The sequence below is a fragment of the Protopterus annectens genome, chromosome 7.part0 (assembly GCF_019279795.1).
Source record: "Protopterus annectens isolate FY-2018-M chromosome 7.part0, PAN1.0, whole genome shotgun sequence".
In the NCBI taxonomy this organism is placed as follows: Eukaryota; Metazoa; Chordata; order Ceratodontiformes; family Protopteridae; genus Protopterus; species Protopterus annectens.
In genome coordinates this window covers 554,126,301-554,146,012 of record NC_056739.1, presented here as the reverse complement: position 1 = coordinate 554,146,012, position 19,712 = coordinate 554,126,301, and the positions used below count along the sequence as shown (strand labels likewise).

General features: G+C 39.5%; 1 protein-coding gene across 1 annotated transcript in view; it reads left to right on the top strand.

Moving 5' to 3' along the window:
* The first annotated feature begins 1,009 nt into the window (after positions 1–1,009).
* The window catches only part of LOC122806049 (complement decay-accelerating factor-like), a 225,738-nt gene continuing 207,035 nt past the window's right edge, over positions 1,010–19,712 (top strand). The window contains exon 1 of the mRNA XM_044076289.1: positions 1,010–1,308. Coding sequence (XP_043932224.1) covers positions 1,245–1,308 — 64 coding nt within the window. The 5' untranslated portion in view covers positions 1,010–1,244. The remainder of the gene's footprint in view (positions 1,309–19,712) is intronic.

Genomic DNA, 19,712 nt, shown 5'->3' with positions numbered 1-19,712 from the left:
AGGCTGGCTCTTATGTTAGCTTTAGTGGACAGTATGTCTACCAGCAGGATTTAAATAAACCAAGGGCACTATGTCAGTGGTAAAATATTTAATGAAATTGTGGACTGTTGCTTGACAAAGCACTATTACCATAGCCAGAGGTAGCCTTGGATTTTAAAGGTGATATAAATAAGAGTTTTATTATCCTTCTGGTTTATTGCACAAGATCGCTATACTGACTTTTGATGGTCCGACAGATATGTTACAGAATATCAAAATAAGATAACAGCTTTTAAATAGTGCTCTTATGAACTCACAAAGTTGCTAGAATAACACGTTTTGCATCATTATGTATTTTCTGAAGGATATGAAAGCTGAAACTCAAATGTCTGTCATTATTCAGTGACTTCTTCCCTCCGTGATTTGTCTGAGTACCATAGCTATTACGAGGAACAGACTAAAAAAATCTGGATAGTTGAGATGCGCACGCAACAAAGGCTTAAATGTGCTGAATTATTTAAATAATCTCTCATGACTAGGGTTGCCACCTGTTCAAATGCCCAAAGTGGGACATTTTTAGTACAAACATCAGATTTTGCAGGGTAAAATATACCCACGGCCAGTACAAAGGAGAGAACTTCACTTTTTTTACCTAAATAAAAGCTTATTCTTGTAGCATTTGAGTTGCTTATTCTGTTTCTTAAAACATTTAGGTGCTTTATATACAGAATAACTGTTTTATGCAACTATTACATAAAATAAAGGAAAAAAAATTTGTCCTAAAACCTCAGGACATTTGCCATTTTTGCAATTTCTTTGCAGGACACAACTGCCCAAAGAGGGACTGTCCCTCGCAAAGTGGGACAGGTGGTAACCCTATGACAGGCGTGAAGCACTGTGTTAGTTTTCTACTTGTATTACAATCTAAGCAGACGTACCACCGAACTGGCAAACTTCACATATATGTAAACAGTAATCTGTTTCTTTAAAAGTCTGCTAGGGGTTGCTAGTGATAGGGTGACGACATATTTCTACATCGTTTTGCTACCGACAAGGGTGTGACTTTTGCTTAGTCGTTTTCTTTTTTGTAAAACTTTTACTTTAGAGCTTATGGTATAAGACGGAAGTAAACTTTTTTTTTTACCGTCACCTAGGTTTTTCTAAGTAAAATCTGTGGTTCTAGATTTTTTTAGGTCCGTACTTCGTAGCTATACATTTTTTTTTACAGCTGTCCTGGTCCGTGGTATATTTCAGGTGTCATTCAAATGGCAGGTTGGAAAGTCCTTTTTGTCTCATGTTTCATGAGAGTTGGTATTGTTTCTGTTCTTGGTAAGGGAGTGTTTATTATATTTGTAGTTTGTTTCCTGTATGTTCCCGTTTTTTGACCATAATCTAGGTAGTAATGTTAAGGTTTGGGCGGGAAGTCTTTTTTTTACTTTTATCTCTGCTTTCTGGGTGTTGGGGATCAGTGGTTTGCATACTTGGCATATGTGCATGCAGTTCTCCTGCTGGGACTGTGCGGCAGAGGGTGTGGCCTGTGGGATTTATTTGCCGTGATGCTGCATGCAAATAATGGATAACTAAGTGCCTAGCGGATTTGAAAGTGACATCATGTATAGGGTGATTATTGATTTGACACAAGTGGCAGTCGCCGTTGTACATGTGATTTGTGAATGCTCCTAAGATGAGACTGCATATATCTGAACTGTACAGATTTTCGCAGAATGTCCTGATTTTTGCTTCATATTTTTGGTCCGTTTTTCGTAAATCTGTAGTTTTCTGGCGTGGCAACTCATTAAAGACTGAAGTTAAAAAAATAATGAAAGACATTTGAGTTTCAGACGTCATACCCTTCAGAAAATTCTTGCTAATGCAAAACCTGTTAGTCTATCAACTTTCTAAGTTTGTAAGAGCAGTATTTAAAGTGTCCCTATTTTTGGGCCTTTGTCCCATTTCTGTTGATGTATTTGTTCATAGTTGATACTAGGCCATATGCCCTAGAGCATTTATCAGCCTAGCCAGAGTGTATTTGGCTTACGCCACCCCTTAAAAATGGGGTTTACTGTGTCCTTTTTTTTATTACTTTATTGAGCCTCTGTCTAGTAGTGACACAGAAGTGATCACCGGAGTGAACTTACGATCTCCCATCCACTCGTCCAGATTTTTCTTGAAGAGAGTCAGCGAGAGGCTGTGCCTGATATGGACTGGGATTCTATTCCGAGTACTGAGAGCCTCTGGGTCAATAATTTGTCCCTCCAGCATGTCCTGTTAATTTCCATTGGTCCAGATTTCCTGCTGTAAGAGGTTGAGAGGTATGGGAGAGGCTGCAGAGCTAAATGGATTAAATACTGCATGTGTTCAATGTAATTTTTAAGACACTTCCCGTTGCCTTAGGGCAATGAATCTTTTTAAGAGAAGGTGGAGTGAAGGTGCACTTTTACTAACACGTGCACCTCGTATGCTAATTCTTTTTTTAGTATTTTATTAAACGGAGTTCATCATAAGAATGCTTGTTCAGTGCATCATGTCTGCTGCTATTCCATTTTTCTGCTATCCTTTTGGGAGAAGTGGTTCTATAGAGCACATTGCTACTTTCTTGGGTGTGTTAGGTGTTAGAAAATATGCACTTCATATTCTTGTTCATTTTTTACTATTTTAAACAGAATTCATCATTTTTTTTAGTGTCTCACTGCTGTTTTAAACATTTATTTAGTGTTTTCCACCTAAGTTAGTGTAGCTAGTGGCTGCAGCATAGTCCAGATACAGGTTTGCTGCATCTGTCTCTATTTTTAGTGGCAGTTGTATTTTGAGCCCATTTTCCAAGCCATCTTATAGGTTCATAGGCTGGTACTAGGCTATCGGCCCTAGGGCCTATACAGGCCTAGCCATAAAAATTTCCTGGCTGTTTTTTCCCCACAGTATTTACTTCCCTGGACCCCTGTTAAGCAGGGTGACTGATGTGATACCCAGGGTGTATTTCCTATCTCCCATCCAATCATCAAGGTTTCTTTTGAAGAGGGCCAAAGAGGCTCTCTACTTGACATGTATGGGCAGTCTATTCCAGAGTCTGGGGAGTCTCTGATTGGAAGGGGCCCTTCTGCACCCTTGTGAGAGAAGTGTGCTGATTGGAACCTGCCTGGTGAAGGGTGATTGGTCTAGGTCTTGGAGTAAGCACCCTCATTGGTTATTTTGAGTTTTCTTTAAGTTTTTTGCTTCTGGTATTTAAGCCTCATGTTTGAGCTGATTTCTGCTTGTTTGCACGTTCCTCAGCACAGCACACTGCCGCACAATTGTGCGCCATAGCCGGACAGATAATTTTGACAATATTTCCCTTAGATATAGCTGTAGTACATTAGTGTAGTTCTCATCTTCTAGTACATTTCTGGTCTAAAAAGTATTGCTAGTGAACTGTGACTTATTAAACCAATAACCAAAAACCCTGTTAGAAATACCCAGCTACAGAGCACCTCCTAGATCAGTCCTGAAAGCACCCCCTTTGTGATAATTCTTGAAACCTAGCATTATGGACAGTTGGACTGCCTCTCTTTTTCCTGCCAGCCTTGTTGACTTGGGTCTCCTGAGGCAGTGTAGCAACTGCCTCATGTACACTGATAACCCTGTACTAGTAAGTCACTCTAGTACAGAGTGCGAGAGATGTATCCACACCAAAAAATTTGAATCCCTGCTCTCTTAACACTCATAACACAAGACTGCTACAACTAACACAGTTCCTACAGCACCTAAAACGCATAGGAACACCAGTGTATTGCCTACCAACCCCTTAAGGTGTAAACCAAATTTTCTTGTCATTGGAGACTCCATATTGAGATACACAGATGTCCCACTTACCAGGTTATTATAAGGAGAAAGTCATAGTCAGCTGCCTGTCAGGTGCCAGGATTCATCAGATCATACCTGCACTCAAGTCTCTCAGCAACAGGTACCATTATGACTCTGTTATAGCTCATGTTGGAGTGACCAACCTGAGACGTACCTCACTGGACTATACGAATAGAGCCATGATTGAGCTCTCTATGTGTCCCAGGCAGGTATGTCCCTAGCTTTGAGAAGTATATTACCTTCATCTGGAATGATACCACATTGTAAACAAAAAAAATATTGATTTCAATAATTGTCTTACCTTTTATTTCATTCAAAGGGTGTGCAGTTTCTGTCACCCTAGGATGACATGGTCTATAAACCTTGTTGCTTTGCCAGAGATTATTTGCACTTGGCACCACTAGGCTTTTGGCTGCTTGCAAAAGCTGTTGCATTTTCCATAATGCCTTTTTAGGCAAGGTCTCAAAAATTGAATTACCAATGTCAAAATTTCCAGTCATAACAGAATAAGGATTATGCTGCTAAACACTAGGAGCTTAAACCAAAAACTGCCCACCCTGGAAGCACTCCTATCACTAGAGAATGCAGATGTCTGTGTAGTCACATAAACCTACTTCAGTGCCTCATAGAGTACCACAGCCTTGCAAGGCTACAATGCCTTCCACACCTTCAGACCACAAAACAAACGTGTGAAAACCAAAGGAGGTAGTATTTCTATCTTTATTAGAGATAAATTCACCTCTCAACTAATTAGACAGGACAACTCCATATAGTCACTCCAAGTTCAGATTACTGTGGGTAAGACCCCCATTCAAGTCATAGCTAGTTAGAGTCCCCCTCCATGGATCATGATGAGCATGAGGCCTAGTTGACCAAACTGGAGTCAATCTAGATATTGCCAAACACTCTGGTCATGGGGGATTTCACTTATTCCCCTATCAACTGGGAAACCTACCCCAGCCCTAACTCACTAGTGCAAAAGTTCCTTGACTGTTAATTCAAATGCCCTGGAGAAAATTGTTCAACCCCCAACAAGAGGAACAAACATACTAGTTCTGGTAAACGCTAACATAACAAACAGATGCACCACCACAACTATCAGACCCTCATTACTTAAATCTGACCACAAATCAGTCACCTTCAAACTGGCACTAACACCAGAACTTGCAAAGGACAAAGTCAGACTAAAACACTTCAATCAGGCAAACTATACCCTCCTGGGGAAAGGTACAAATGCATTTCAAGCCCCATCCCCAGCTGGAAGTGGCAACTACACCAAAGCTTACACTAAAGCCCTGTACAATCACTTGTATAAATGTATAGACTCAGCTTTTCCAGACAGAATCAAAGCCAGAGCCCAAAGAAAAAACAAGCCGCACTGGTGGACATCCAGCATCAACAAACTTTTCAGCAAATGCAAAACGTTACCGTCTAAGAAAACTAAGGCGAGACCCCAGCAATGGAAAAGCACCTTCCTCAGCCTCAACAGGCAAATAAGACAACATGTTAGATCAGCTAAGGGTAACTCTGAGAAAAACTTGGCAATCACTATCAAGAATAACTATAAGGCATTTTACAGCTATGTACCGAGCCTACAAGGTAGGACTCGAGCATGTGCCGAACTAGTAGCTAATGGTATCACACACACTGATCCTTAAGAGATAGCATACCTGTTGGTGGACAGATTTGGTGAAATTTTCATTCCCTTATCCCCTCCAGACTTACTACAAACTTTGCCCCCAACTCCCCCACCCTACATATTTGAAGAGCAGGTAATTAAAACCTTGTCTAAAGCAAAAAACACAGCCTGTATGGGACTAGATGGCATCCCAGATTGTCTTCTAAACAAACTAAAACATGAATTAGCATCACCATTAAGCACCCATTCAATCACAGCCTAACCACAGGCTGTGTTCTTTGGAATGGAGAACGGCAACAGTTAATTATCCTCCACAAAGATGGCTTAGCAACAGACCCAGGGAATTATAGACCCGTAAGTCTGACCGGCATCATCTGTAAGGCCATGGAATGTATCATCATGGACCGCATAAATAAAGACATAGGTGATCTCCAAACCCTGGATTTGACCAAATTTGACTTTGCCAAGGGCAGATCTTGCCTGTTAAACCTGGTGGATTTCTTCAAAAATGAGACCAGGGCCATTGATGAGGGCAGATCTGTGCACACAGCATACCTCGACTTGGCCAAGGTCTTTGATACAATCCCACACTTAGTCAGTGCTGGTAAACTTAGCAAACTGAATGTAAACCCCCTTTGTTATAAGATGGGTTGCCAACTGGCTCACAAACCGGTCACACACTATCAAAGTGTGACTCCACATCAACCAGCAGACCTGTCACTGGTGGGCTGGCACAAGGGTCAGTGCTTGTCCTCCTACTATTTAGTATATACTTCTCAGACTAAAACTAAGGGGCCGTGGCTGACTGATTTTGCGGATGACTGCAAACTAGGTGCAATTATCAAATCCACAAGTGATGTCAGCATACATTAGGAGGGTCTTACTCAGACCAGCAGCCGGTATCTTAGTCATGGTCTTAAACTAAATGCAAATAAATGCATCATCATTCCCTTCAGTAAAAACAATGTCCCTTCACACTATCAAATTAAAAACAATACCCTATGTACCTACAAAGTAAGAGATCTGGGATCACAAGTAGATTGTGACCTTAACTTTGACCATCATGTGTCTACTGTAGTAAGGAAGGCTTTCTACATAGCATACTTGATTAGCAAAGGCATCATCTCTAGAGCAAAGGAGATTATATCCCCCTCTATACTTGTCACTAATCAGGCCCATAGTTGAGTATAATGCCCCTTTTGGCATGCACAATACAAAGCACCTGCAGCAACTGGAGAGACCTCAGAGGTTTCTAACAAAGATCAAGGGACTCCAGCATGTGCCTCACACAGACCAACTAAAGACCCTGTCACTATACTTAGTTTCATATAGACTTCTTAGGGGAGACATATGCCTGGCTTACAGAGCAATCTCCGACCTAAACCTAATGAATTTGATGCACATCTATAAATCAAACAGGACTAGAGCTACCCATTCCAGGGACCTAAATATGGCCTGCGACTTGAATAGGACTTACCGGAGGGACAAATTTGTCTCCCAGCGACTGCCACATCTTTGGAATAGGCTGTCAGTTCAAGTGAAGCAGCGCACCTCTATGACACTGTTTAGAAGGAACCTAGACGAGTGGATGGGGCACTGTAAATTCTTACTGGGGATAGCACCTTCAACCTGCCTGGACATGGGTAGTCATTACTAAATGCAATCCTGGGTATTGACCTGAGTATGTATGATACTACATTGGGATGAAAGAGCTAGGCTTGAAATGACCTCCTGGCCAATAGCCTAGTAACTTCCTATGAACTTATAAGAATGCTTGTCCACTGCTTCATTTCTGCTTATATTTTGTTAAGGAGTGTTTATGCATCTTCAGGTAGCTGACAACAATTGTATATTTATTTCTGTAAAAAGTCAGTTTACAGTTATAGTTCTGTTATACATTTTTTTTATTTTTATACAAGTTGTTTCATTCAATAGACAAAGCAGTTACATGTGTACATTTCTTTCAGTTGTAAACAGTGCTGTTGCTTCAGTAGTAGTGTGTCTATTATTTATTTATTGATTTCTTTAGAATTACTTCTAAGAATTTACTTTAACAGGCAATGTTGACTTCAATATGTTGTTATTTAGTTCAGTATTATTTCCCTGAGCTAACTCACCTAATACCCTATGAATATTCATGATTTACTTTTGTAGGGTGCAGTCTGTAGTTGAGTAGCTTTGTTTAAGTTCCAGCTCCAGTGATAGTGATGTTCCTTTATCATTACTTTTAAGAAATTAATGTAAAAAACAATGTTGTCCTCAATATTTTATTTAGCTCAATATTTATTTCCCTGAGCTAATGTACCAAATGCCTGTTGAATATTCATAATGACGTCTCCATAAATATTCTGTAATATTCGTACCGATCACCAGGTGTTGGTCCTCTGGGGGGGGGGGTACTAGGATACAATTATGCTGAAAACTTTATAACAGGTATTTTTACCATTGTCTCCACAATTAAGCTGAAAACTTTATAACAAGTATTTGTACTGTTGTCTCCAAAGTGCAGCCTAATTGCTTAATGACTAGATCCCTGTCCCCTCAAAGAAGCCCTTGTCTGTTGCTTAAGTACTAAAGTCGGCGTGCAGGGGCTGTAGGTAACCATATAGAACCTGGGGTCTTTTTTTTCGGTAGTAGAGAGTGACCGTTACTTTTTGACGTAGTGTAGAGCTAATATAAACTCTTTTAAGATGCTACTAATCATTGAGTCCTGGTGAATAGTATTCTTGCATACCTTTCACCTGTTCATAATTTTGGTTTGTACTGTTGCTCCAACTCCTTCATTTGTTTAAGAAAATATCATGAATTATAGCCAATAAATACTGCAAGTCATCCCTAAAAACTAATTGTTGCAGTTTTATTTTGGGAATGTGTTGATTTCCCCCCTTTTTTCCTGTCAGCTTTCTAAGTTGACAGTATCAGTATTTAAAAAGTGCCCGTAACTTGGGTCCTTTTTTCCTAGTTATTTTTTGCTTTGTTTCTAGCTTGTAGATAAAAAGTTTGAGAGTTGTGCTTATTGTGTTTGACAGGGTAATGTAATTCATATTAAAGTGGAGAAGTGTTTCACAATCGATTAACCATAATTTACCCATTGCTCAATGTGGATGTCTGAGAGCGTGCTCTCTATTGGTTTATAGCAGGTGTATGTTTGTGTTTTTTGACATCACTTGAATGTGCTGTTGGAAAGGTCTGCTAGGTAATTTGAATGCTTTTGTTTGTGAGTTGTGCTAGTTGCAACACTTGTAGAATAACTAGGGCACACTGGTGGTTCAGTGTAGTAAGGGTTTATTCCTAACTTAAATTTTTCTACTGTGCTTGAGGGGGATTGTGTCAAAAGTCTTGGGTAGGTGTAGTTAGATGCTGTGTAGCATTTTAACTTTGTCCATAGCTTTGGTGACCCTTTCAAAAAAGAGTACCAATATCGTTAAGCATGAACCACCTTTGAATAATTCAAACTGAGATATGCTATAAGAGAGTGGTATGCTTACACGAGAATAGGAAGGATTGTGTGGAGATTAAAGGTTACCCTTGTCATTTGTAGATGATGTGCAGAAAGTTACACAACAACTCACTGAAACTTGATTGGCTGCCTTTTTCTGAGTTGGATCAATATTGCTGTTTTGTAATTTTAAGTTTGACCCCCACGCCATGGTTGGTATCAACATCCTACCACCTTTGGGAATTCCTGCTGTTCATGTAGGAGGTTAGATTTATTTTTGTATGGAGACAGTTTAATTTCAGTTTGGAAACGCAGCTAACATTCCTAATAGAGTTAAGTAATTTTGAATTGGGAACAAAGTTAATGAGACTTGTCCCCCCTTCATATCATTTACATCTTAATAAAAGATTTGTGATACAGATCAGGACAAGACATGTTTCTAAATGGAATTAAGATTCCTCAACAACTTAAAATGTATAGTGATGCAGTGGATTCAATTTACAAGATTAAAGGTAAACTACAAATGTGGACTGGGGAGGACTTATTATGAGTACTGATAGCAATTTAAAGTATAATACTAATTGGGGCATATTAAAACTAGTAGAAATATGCTGACCAGCTAAATCATTTTTAGTAAGAGAGGACTGTTTAAAATAGACTGCATAAAAAATGGAATGTGAAGATTGTAGGTAAATTGGGTAGATGTAAAGATAATTGTATTAAATAGTATACTGGGTGTGGAAAAGCAGATCATTATTGGGTTGCTGTTCCAAAATTATATAATAGGCAAAGAAATTGATCTTTTAAATTTATGTATTTTCCCAGGAGTCCACTCTGTATGGGGGTGGCGTGTCCTCCTGAGAACTCTTACATTACAGAATGATGCATGGTTGTCCTCTTCCTTCATTAATGTGTCAGAAGGTGATTTGTCATTCATTCTTACATGAAGAGAAACAGATATTTAGAGTATAGTGATATGAGGGTATATATGTAAAACTCAAATAAAGAATAGGTCAGACTGAAGTAGTCTGCCAGGGTATGCTTGTACAAAAGCACCGTTTCATATAGAATAGACTCATTTTTGCAGTGGCCAATTATTTGGAGCCCCTGCACAAACATGTAATGAATATTCTGCTAAGTCATTTATGACTGAGCTACCATTTATTTCCCTTAATAATCAAATTCAGAGATAAAAGACTTGAGTATTGGAATATTTGTATTGTGATTTAAAACATTTTTGAACATATGTTTCTTCTAAAGAAAGATAAATGAGCATTCCCGGTTGGAGTGGTGGGTTCATCTTAAGAAATAAAAATGAATATTTGTGGTCATGAGAAACAGCTGAAGTACAGAAGACACTTACATAAATACGATTATAGTAAAGCCATTACAGAAAGGGATATCTTTAAATGGAAAGCTACCAGGGATTGTGAAGCCAGCGTTAACACTTGTTGTGGTTTAAAATAATCAGAACTGTGAAAACTAAAGATGTTTTTTCAGTAGTTAAATCTAAAGGATTGCATATTGACCAAATGGTTTGTTAATTAACGGTAGTCTGTCTCCGGAAATTGTGAGAAAATAACCCTAATTACAACATAGTATTATAAGTTTTAGAAGAAAGTAATACAATTCCTCCTTTAGATGAGACTTTAAAATGAGGCCCCATCTGCCTAAGTAGGTGGTAGCTCAGGTGGATTTAAAAGCTCCCACTGTACTTATTGGAAAGAGAAGGGTAATTTCCTTTATGCCTTGGCCAAATTTTCCCTATTCAGTATGAGTACTACATTGGGCTTCCCTAAGAAGAGGTCATTGACCTTGTGGAACTAACTGGTCAACTCAGTGTAAATACATTTTTAAAAAAATACATGTGGATTCTTTAAACAAGCCTTTTCTGGGAGATATTCAACCAGGTAAAGATGGAATTCTGTTTTTTTTCTCTATAAAAGATTAGATGGCAACAAGAATTTTTTTTCCAGATTTGTTTTATTTAGTATTGTTGTTAAGAAAATAGAACAAGCAAACAGTTACTGAAAAAAGTCATAAATCACTAGGACTGAAAGCTAAATTACATTAACAATACAAACCTATTATTGAAAGTATGCAATGAATAGGTAACAGGACAGACAACAGTTTACACAAGGAGTAATACTGCATTACTAACGTTATTGTAGAAGAGTAAAGCTAGGACATCTTTAGACAATTAGAGAGCGAGATAATTTTTTGTAAATTGTGATTATAGGTTGTTAGCCTGTTTTGTTCCTGAATTTGTTACAGAGACTTCTGGAAAACATGAGAGGAAAAGCGAAGGTTGAGAAAAGTAGTTGAGAGTATCTGAAATATCATGGTTGTTTAAGAATTTTAGAAGACATATATTGTCATTATTGGGATAATTTGATTGGGCCCAGGGCCTGTTAAGGTTGAAGGGCGGTGGAGAAAAGACCCTTACAAAATGCATAACCTAGGAAGAGTGTGTTTAAAAACATTAAGAACTCTCACTTAATGATCAAAAGACAAAGCACATGTTATAGCAATGAGTAGGTAGGTTTTAAGTATTAAACCAAAAGAAAAAGAGAAATAAAGTATTGTGAGCATTAAAATAAGCTAAAAGGAGCTGGTTCAGTACTAAAATGTTCTTTGGACATGCTGCAGTCATGACTAAAGGTCTTAAATCAGCAGAAGTTGAGTAGAGACTAAGTGTATGAACAGTCAGCAGCAAATGCGTAGATCTAAAATAAAGTACATTACCATTGCTATCTAGGGTTTGGCTTATATGCAGTATTCGTAGTGATATGGCTGCTGTAGGTGGGTAAAAGATGTAAGGAGTAGTTCATAGGTACATGTAGGAGGGCTATTGAATTATAAAGTAGAGCAGTAGACTATGGAGTATGGTAGAATGGCAGGAAAAGATTCAGGTATGTTGAACTGAAAGACTGTGTGTGTGTGTGTGTGTGTGTGTGTGTGTGTGTGTGTGTGTGTGTGTGTGTGTGTGTGTGTGTGTGTGTGTGTGTAAGAGTAAGAGAAGGTGTAAGACAAGGGATAAAAGTATTGGTATGGGGGGGGGGGGCTGGAGAGGATTCATAGGAAGAGCAGGTAGCCAGAACATGGTAGATTAAAGGTCACTAAGAATTATTTTGTGTGTGTGGAAATTTAATGACATTTGGAGGATAAGGTTTAGTGGGTATTGAGGAGATTAAGTATTACTCTGCGGAGTGGCATGAACATGATCATGTTTCTCTCGGGTGATTCAAAGGTTAAGATGTTATTGGTTTTCTTAGGATACATGAGTAGTAAAAGGAGTCCCCTGCAGAGCTTATTAAATTTTGCAGATGTATAAAGAAGGGAACACTGTATATAAAAGGGTAAGTTGTGGCAGTTTTTCTGAGTGTCACCTATAAGGTAGGGCTTTATCCTATAGAGGGCACCAGTTTTATGCATTTTTGACTGCTTGTAGATGAAAGTCGAACTTCAAATGTTTTGTTATGATCCTTAGTTTTGTGTGCTTTACTAATTCAGTTTTGGTATAGTTGGAGGAGGTGGGTCTATATCAACATCATGAAGAGGCATTGCAGCGAATGCCTCTTTATCGACACATATACAGTTACAATTTGAAATTCTGTGTATTTGTTTTTTGGAGCTAGCTGTTTTGAATGTTCGCGGTTTTGTGCGGTTGGTGTTTACATGTCACTGAAGAGGTGTTCGATGTAACGCCTCTTCGAGCATTTAATATAGACCCAAAGAAGTTATGTTGAAAAGATTCTTCTTGTGAGAAAATTGCTTGGGTGCAGGATGTGTCATGGAGTCAGCTTTAAATAGATAGGGATTCTTAGATTGTCTGTTGCAGTTTTTCCAGACTCTTGAGGGGGAGCTTAGGGTCGAGTCATCTGCATACTGAATGATAGTAGCATTATTACTTACAGTGTGGAGGTTTGTAAGTATGCAGAACTTCTCCAATGAAGTCCTGCAATTTTTAGAACTAAAGTGCTTGGTTACTCTTTTTTAATAAAATTCGCCTTTTCAGTTGTTTCTGGTTGCCCTTTTGGGCACTTTTTTGGCTTTAGTACTTCTTAATGTATGCCTTTTGTTGGTTCCACGTTTATAAATATATTGAAAAGAACTGGGCCAGAATAGACCCTTGGGGGGACACCCACTACTACAGTCAAAAAAGAGATATGTTTGCCATTTCACAGACAGTTACCTGCCGGTGAGAGCTGTTGAACCAGGAGAGAGTTGGTGAGCCTGGTCCTACTACAGAGAGCCTGTTTAGCAGAAGTTGATGGGGTATGGTATAAGAGGCTTTAAATATATCTAAATGCTGCAGATATGAGTTGCCTGTTTTTTGATGAAGGTGGTGAAATTAAGGGCAGGAATAGTACTGTGATATATGGACAAAATCCATGCAGTGTGCTAGGTTATTGGATGCATTTTTCTAGCTCTTTAGAAAGAGCAGACTGGTGAGGGATTGATAACTGGAGAAATCTGTAATTCTCATCCTCATGTAGTGGTAATATGTAAGAAGTCCTGGGACACTGCTTTCTGAGTGGCTGACAGAATGACGGACTAGTATGGCAAATGGATGTGAAAGCACATAACTCTTTTCTTATCCATACATATGTTGTCTTTTGGAGGCAAAGGTTCCACAAAGTCCAGACGTCTCTGATAATGTAACTCTTTTATGTAGTGGTATAAGAAAAGCTTGAGTCCAGAAGCTAATATCTAATCCAATCAAAGTTATTCATTAGGGGGTTACAGTATATATCAGCATTGGAAAAAATAGTAGACGGTCCTAACTGCTTTGCCAAGAATGGCCTGCGCCTATCTCCCCAAGGCTAGTGTATATTGGTCAATTGTTTGTTTACCCTTCATAGTGCCGGGTTTAGGCAATATCAGTTTTGTAAAGCTTCTAACATAATAAAACATAATGTGGATAACATAAAACTATTGCTGCTCAATGGTAGGAGCCTTAACAAAATCTTTTCCATCTGAGCATATCTTATACTGGAAAGCATTGCTATATGCATAGCTATTGAAAGCTCTCATTGGTGTTGATCCATGTGTCCATCAGTGCAGGGTTTCAGAATGCCATTGCTTAACACACATTTAGTGCCTTCACCTCAAGTGGGCCTGAAAGTGGCAGTGTTCCCACTCAAGACAAGATGATAATTTAGATGTAGAGGAGTTGCAGGTTATCAGTAAATCTCCCTTAAAATGTAGCTAACTGTAGGACTCCCACCCCATGTGTCCCACGCAGCCCCTACCTGTAAGCTAACCAGAGAAGCTAAGCAGGACCAGGGCAGATCCTCACAAATGGAAACTAGATGGAGATCTTCCAGGATTTGATCCATCTTTGGGGAGTTCAAGTAGACCTCTTTGTCTCCTCTTCTGAAGAATCAAGTATCAATATTCTTTTCCAGGACTCTGTGCAAAAAGGCCTGGAAGACCAATGCCCTTTTCTTTTTGGACAGGAATATTCCTGTATACCTTTCCTCTAATATCCTTAGTACTTCTGAAGATTAAGAAAGAATGCCTAAGATCATTGTGGTGACTCCCTTCTGGCACAGGCAACTGTTTTTTTTTTTTTTTTTTTTTTTCTCCTCCTTTTTCAAATGGTCAGGGACAATTACCACAAGCTTCCTCACATACTAGATCTACTCTCACAAGAATAGGTGTGTTTGATACACCTTGACCTCAGTCATCTTCAGTTGACTGCCTGGATGATAATGTTTTAATTCCTTTTTGGCAGCTGAGTTTTGAGGATGTGCAGCAGATACTAATGGGGGCAAGAAACCCTTTTTCTGTATTTATTTTCCTTGTTTCAACCAAAAGACAACAATCAACATTTTAACTTGGTCTAGGACCTTTACTAACTCTCACAATAATGGGATATTGTGAATTGTTGTAGGATCTTAGCCTCATTTATATTTCCACTACATTTTTCCTGCTTGAATTTTATTTGGGCTGGGGACCTTAGTCTTGTAGTCTTAATAACAACAGAGAGAAAATTTTGAATTGCTGCAGGATCTGACGGTGGGGTGTTTGTATGTGTGTACACACCCACATATTTGTACTGCATTTTTACTGTTTACTTGTTGGATTCCTCTCTAGCTCATCTCCTGTAACCTGTGCTGATCTCTGCACCAGTGGCTTGCTGTGCCCTGTATAGAAGCAGGCACCTGGAGTTGTAAATTTCCATATTTAAGTTCTAATGTAATTTTCTGAAATGTCTAGCTGAGTGTAGAGCAGCTAGTTTGCCCAATGGGAAATATTACCTCAAAAGTGTTTTAGATCAGTTGTAGACCCCAACTACCACCATTTTAGTTGCATGCCTCTCTTAGACTACTCCTCATAGATCACCAAAAAAAAAGATGATATGGAGCCATGGATATGCACTTTGCTCCTGTCTGTAGCCAGCCTGGTGGAAGTGGGCATCCTGAGAAATGTAGCAACCATTTATTCTTAAACAGACTGACACAGTTTAATTGAAATGTGATTGCACTGTACACACTAAATAGATAATACTCCCCAGGACACACAACTACATCTCACAATGTCCCAACCTGTGTGCCCTTAAGGCAGACTACCACACAACCCGATATATTGTTCATTGGAGACTGTCTTTTGTAAGAGGCATTTGTGCCCCACTCAGCAGGCTGAGCAAGGAGACATTCGCAATCATTTTCTTATTGTGGGCAAGGATCTGCCAGTTCAAACAAGCACTCAGGACGCAGAACCACGTGTACCAGTATGATTCTGTCATAGTCCAAGTGGCCGTTAATGACCTGAGGTGTACCTCCCTGGACTATATGAAAAGAGACCTCATGGAGCTAAGGATCTGCCAGTTCACACAAGCACTCAGGACACAGAACCACATGTATCAGTATGATTCTGTTATAGTCCAAGTGGACATTAATGACCTGAGGTGTACATCCCTGGACTGTATGAAGAGAGACATCATGGAGCTCGGACTATGTCCCAGTCAGATGTGAGCCTAGTGCTGAGCAGTGTTGTACTCTGACCAGGGATGATAAAATATGAACAGAAGACCATTGGCTTAGTTACTGGTGTCATTCTAAGTGGTTCAGTATTTGTCAGTTTGGGTGGGCATGATTAACAGACCATGTTGCCTTGCCAGGGATGGTCTGTACTTGTCCCTTCTAGGCTTTTGTATGTTGGCCAACATATTATCTATCCCTGTAGTGCATTTTTTAGGCCAATGCCAACCTGATAAGTCTTTGTCATAGTAAATTCTACTTAAGATGCGTCAAAGGTGTTACTGCTCAATGCTAGAAGGCCCAACAAGAAGCTTCATTCCCTAGAAGCACTCCTCACCTTGGATAGTGACATCTGTGCAGTTACTGAGACATGGTTTAAAGCTGTTGAAAGCATCCCAGCAGTGCAAGGTTGTAATGCCTTCCGCACGCATTTAGACCAGCTACTGCACAAGAAGGGACAAGAGGTGGAAGTGTATCGCTTTACATAAAAAGGTAAGCACACCTCAAGATTCGTGACTTAATGACACTCTTGAGCTACGTCATGTCCTACTAAACTTGAATAAAGTCACATGCCATACCTTCTTTAGCTATAGGTCCTTGTTAATGACCCAGATTGACATTACTGTGTACTTTTAAATGTACAGGAGTCACTCTCCATTTGATCTAGCATCATATTTATGGGTGATTTCAACTATACCACCCTAAACTGGGATATGTACACAACCACTAACATGCAGGCTCAAAAATTGCTGGATTTGTGCGTGTATCTTGGAGCTGGTATTTGTAAATATGAGGGAATTTTACATCTCTGCAGTAGACTTAATAACTTAGGACAGACTCCCAAAAAGACTTAATAATTTAGGACAGACTCCAAAAAGAAGCCCCCTTGGTGGGACCCAGTATAAATAGGCTGTACAACAAAACAGGAAGGGCTTGGCCAACAGCCAAAAACTCCATCAGTCTCCACAAGCAGCTTTGGTGAATAATCAAGTTCAGCAAAGCCAACTTCTAGACAAAAATAGCTTTCCAGGCTAAGAATAACCGTAATACATTTTTTTTTCTGTTTACACAACCTTAATGGCAATGCCTAACAGCATACTGAACTAATCGTAAATTAACTCCCTGTACTGAACCGGAGGATATATCAAATTTGCTGGCTGATTTATGGCTCAACTCCAAATTCACTCCCAGTTGCCCCCACCCCAAATACCATCTACAGTTTCTCCCACAACTATCACTAAAGAACAGGTCCTCATTGCACTCTCCAAAAGTAAAAACACTGCATTGATGGGTCCTGATAATATCATAGGATGCTTTCTAAATAGCTTCAAGCACAACCTCCAGACACCTTCAACCATAGGGAATGTGAGAGACTGCAGTAGTCATCCTTCTACACAAAGGGGACCATCAACAGACCCAGGGAACTGCAGACCCAAAAGTTTGAGTAGTCTTGAATGCAAGGCCATGGGAAGAATTGTATGGTGGACCTGATAAATACATAGAAAATCTTCAAACACATGGACCCTTCCCAATTTGGTTTCATCAAGGGAAAGTCGTGCTTTCTAAACCTGGTGGAGTTTTTTCAGAAAGTCACTAAAGCTATGGACAAGGGTAGAGCTGTTCATACTGCCTACCTTGACCTAGCAAAGACATATGACACAATACTTTAAGGGTATTACAGATAAATGCACAAATTTAGCCATAAATCCCTGTGTCGCCTAATGGCTAGGACACATGAAGTTGGGGTGGGGATCCACCTCTACTAAAAGGTTTGTTCCTAGAGGCATCCCACAGGACTGTGTACTGGGACATCTCCTGTTGGGAATATACTTCTCTGAAGGTAAGGCAAATATAGAGGGCCTTTGGCCAATCAGATTTGTTGACATCTACAAGATGGGTGCAATCACTGAATCCCCCAAAGATGTAGATATTCTCCAGGAAGGTATGATACACACAAATAACCAGTGCCAGAGCCATGGCCTAATACTCTGTGCAAAAATATGCATAATTATACCCTTCAGGAAGGTGGCCACCCCTGCAAATTAAAACATTGATAATATTCCTGTAAGAGAAGACGGTGTTAAAGGACGTAGGAACTCGGGTTGACTGCAAACTGAACTTTGATCACCATGTGCCCATGGTGAGAAAATCCTTCTATATGGTACAATATATAGGTGAGGGCATGGCATCTAGATCTAGGGAAATTGTAGTCCTATACACAGCCTTCATTAGACCAGAAACTGAGTACAGTGCATCCTCTAGCTTGTACTTGATAAGGCATTTTCAACAGTTGGAGTATCCACAGAGGTTCCTCACTAAAAGAATTTAAGGTGTAAATAAGATGTCCTATGCAGGCTGCCTCAAAGCTCTGTCTTCCACTGTCTGTTAAGGGGTGATGTATTCCTTGCCTACAAGGTGTTCTCCGATCTAGCCCAGATGGATCTGCTACAAATTCACAAAACAAACAGGGGAGCACTAACATACAATACAACTGAAATGTGTTATCCACACAACCACGTCCATACATAAAAAATTCACAGCTGTTTTTTTTATTTTTCTCTCCAAGTATGTAGGCCATAAAGTAGTGTAATTTAACCCTTGCCAAATGACTGTCTTTATTTATAAAGATATTGCTATGTTAACTTTATCATTGTTTATTACGTTTAAGTTTTATTCAATTACAGCCTGAACCAGCTTGGTAGCCCTTTTCAGAACTGCAGCCTTTTAAGGTTGCACATTGTGCATTGGTTATGTGGTCTCCTGAATACATTCTGCAGTTGGATTTTAATTCCAAAACCATATTGGTCTGTAGGCTTCCATTGTCAAGGGTATGTTTGAGATTGGTGTAATGGTTAAGGCGTTTACCTCGCAGTCACAAGGTACAGGGTTTGTTTCTCTGCTTTGAAATGGAAATTGGCTAAACTTGAAATGGCTCATAAGTAACTAGCCTAGTCCTTATCTCTGAACCAGTATAGAGGAGGAACTTCCACTCTGTCCTGATAAGAATTTGGGATGTCTCATATGGTCTAGCTGTTAGGATTCTTGGCTTTCAGCCAAGTTCATCTCCTGGTATGGGAATGAGCTACTCCCTTCTGATTGTCTGTAGCAAAGTGGTTTAGTGCCTGACGTTTTATAATATAAAGGTTACAAGTTCAGACCTTGATTTGGTTGTACATCCCTTTGTGGTTTGTCTATAATGCATGTAGTTTGGTGTTTGTGTCAGTGGATTAACGAGTAGCACCCTTGGTACTGAAAGATCCAAAGGCTGTGGGTCCTATTCCCACCCCCGGTGGTTGTATTCTTCTTCAGGTGGGATTGACATAATGGTATATTTCATCTCATAGACAGAGGGTCCAGGGTTTGATTCTGACCTCCGTTAATTGGCTAGGTTTAAAAAGGCCCTTTTAGTCAGTTAGCCTAGTATTTAAGTATGAGCCTTTGCTCTAGGAGTCTACCCATTAAGAAGGATTTCAGATTCTGTCCTGTGCGTTACTGAGGATGGACCTACTTTTATCAGATAAGAAAGTTAGGCTCTTAAAATAAAGGTAGTTCTTTGAATGATTCCATACTCTGCACTTTCCTCTTGTATGTCTTGGGTAAGTTTTGCCTTTAGTGCAGATAACCTTAGTTTGGGAGTGGGAGACCAAATCTGTGCATTACTGAATAGAAGGAGGTACATGGCAGGCATGTTGAATTTGGATTACTGAATGGTTCTAATATTTGCAGCCTTAGTCGAATGGGATGTGCATCATTAGATAATTATTGCAGTAGCCAAAGCTGTATGGGAGATCTTGCCAAAGATAACATCAGCTGGCCAGATTGAAAG